This window comes from Microtus ochrogaster, linkage group LG7_11 (genome assembly GCF_000317375.1).
Source record: "Microtus ochrogaster isolate Prairie Vole_2 linkage group LG7_11, MicOch1.0, whole genome shotgun sequence".
In the NCBI taxonomy this organism is placed as follows: Eukaryota; Metazoa; Chordata; class Mammalia; order Rodentia; family Cricetidae; genus Microtus; species Microtus ochrogaster.
In genome coordinates this window covers 20,695,338-20,697,012 of record NC_022032.1, presented here as the reverse complement: position 1 = coordinate 20,697,012, position 1,675 = coordinate 20,695,338, and the positions used below count along the sequence as shown (strand labels likewise).

Genomic DNA, 1,675 nt, shown 5'->3' with positions numbered 1-1,675 from the left:
TGGGTGGATGGATGGATGGATGGGTGGATGGGTAGATGGTAGGTAGGTAGATAATAGATAGATAGATGGTAGGTATGTAGATAGGTAGGTAGATGCATGTGTCTATGCATGCATACTTTGAAGTTCATGTAAGTCACATTTTTCTCAATTAGGAGAGTAGAAGATCTTGAATCCCCCAAAAGAGCTTTCTGTAAGTTCAGATCTTGAGCCATAGGAGGGCCTGAGCTTGCATGGTGGGCAGGCATGGTAAGTAGCTCCCTTTTTACAGGCAGCTGTGAGGATCTGTGGGTGCGAGAGCACAGGGTTAGGAGAGACAGACCGACTGGAGCAGACCTGCAGGGGGAAGCACATGGCAGCTGGTGTTCAGCTTTGTAAGACTTAGAGAAATCTCAAGATGCTTTCGGTAGTAGAACTCCTCTGTTAACATTTCTTAATTCCATTTTGTTGTCCTGTTGTAAAGCCACAGGGGCGACTCCTGGATGACACCTCTATTGCTGCTGCATGATGCCCAGGACCAGCCCTTGGCGTTCTGACAGAGGACCCAAGACAGTGCCTGGGAGACCCATTGTGACTTGTAGCTTTGATCATGGTGGAAGTTAAGCTTGCCTATTTTTTAATGAATATAATACCAGCTATTCAGAGAAAGTCATGCTTAAGGTATTAAGAAAATCATCATCTCGTATAGTTTAATAAAATTTGAAGTCTGTCAGTGTGATGTGAGAGGACCTCAGGTCATTGCTACCGTTAGAAGTCATGTCATGGTCAGCACCATGTTTCCACGGGAGGTGACTTGACTGTCCAGCATCAGTGGAAACAGATACCCAGCTGTGATTGGACAGAGGAGCTGCATCACACCTGGCTCTGCTGGAGACAACCCATCCCATAAATTCCCTGTGTGCTTAGCACAGCCCCTCAACAAGCATTGCAGGTCTGAGTGGTGTACAGACCTCCAGGGCTTTCTGTTGCTGTTTTGTTTTGTTCCAGACAGGGTTTCTCTATGTAGCCCTTGCTGTCCGGGAACTCGCTGGCTCTGTGGCTGTGGCAAGGTGCCAGTTTTTTACTTACCATCAGAAAGTTTCGAGCTATTCTCTCGTGTTCATCGTTTATAAAACAGGTTTATATTCTTGAAAGGACCTGATTATAAACATCATTCCTAAACTAGGTTTTTGAGAATGACTCAAGGTCACATTGAGTTCTCAGTCATTTTACATAATTTCATAAGTGCTATTTAAAATATCTTTAAATTCATGTAAATGAGAAAATTATATGGTGAACATTTGCTTTGTAAAATATTTTAATTTAAAACTAATTTCTTGGAAAACTTTATTATGTAGACTGGGCATATTGTAAAAAGGAAATAGTTATGTAAATAAATACGTTCTCTTTCACATCTGCTTGTAGATAGCATTGATTTCTTTTAGCTGGTTTGATTTCAGCTGTGGGAAACAGCCTTTACCAAGAACGCGCCGTGAGGGCCCTGGGAAGCACGGTCAGGAGCCTTCTCTGTGCTCTAGGACTTGCTCTGTTAACCCTGCTCCGGCAGGGGAAGGCTGTATGGGAGACATGAGTTCCTCATGTCACGGGTTTTCAGATAGAGGCCATCGGTGTGGCTCTGGACGGACTGCGGCCAGATCTCTCCTGTGTCACTTGCTGGTCAGGTGACTGCGTCTGTGTA

The 1,675-nt window shown here is 44.4% G+C and overlaps 1 protein-coding gene across 1 annotated transcript in view; it reads left to right on the top strand.

The window, feature by feature from the left end:
• Positions 1-1,390, top strand: part of Trappc11 (trafficking protein particle complex 11) — a 42,341-nt gene extending 40,951 nt beyond the window's left edge. Inside the window, exon 30 of the mRNA XM_005362592.3 lies at positions 461-1,390. Within this exon, the coding sequence (XP_005362649.1) occupies positions 461-505 (45 nt within the window). The 3' untranslated portion in view covers positions 506-1,390. The remainder of the gene's footprint in view (positions 1-460) is intronic.
• Positions 1,391-1,675: the final 285 nt, after the last annotated feature.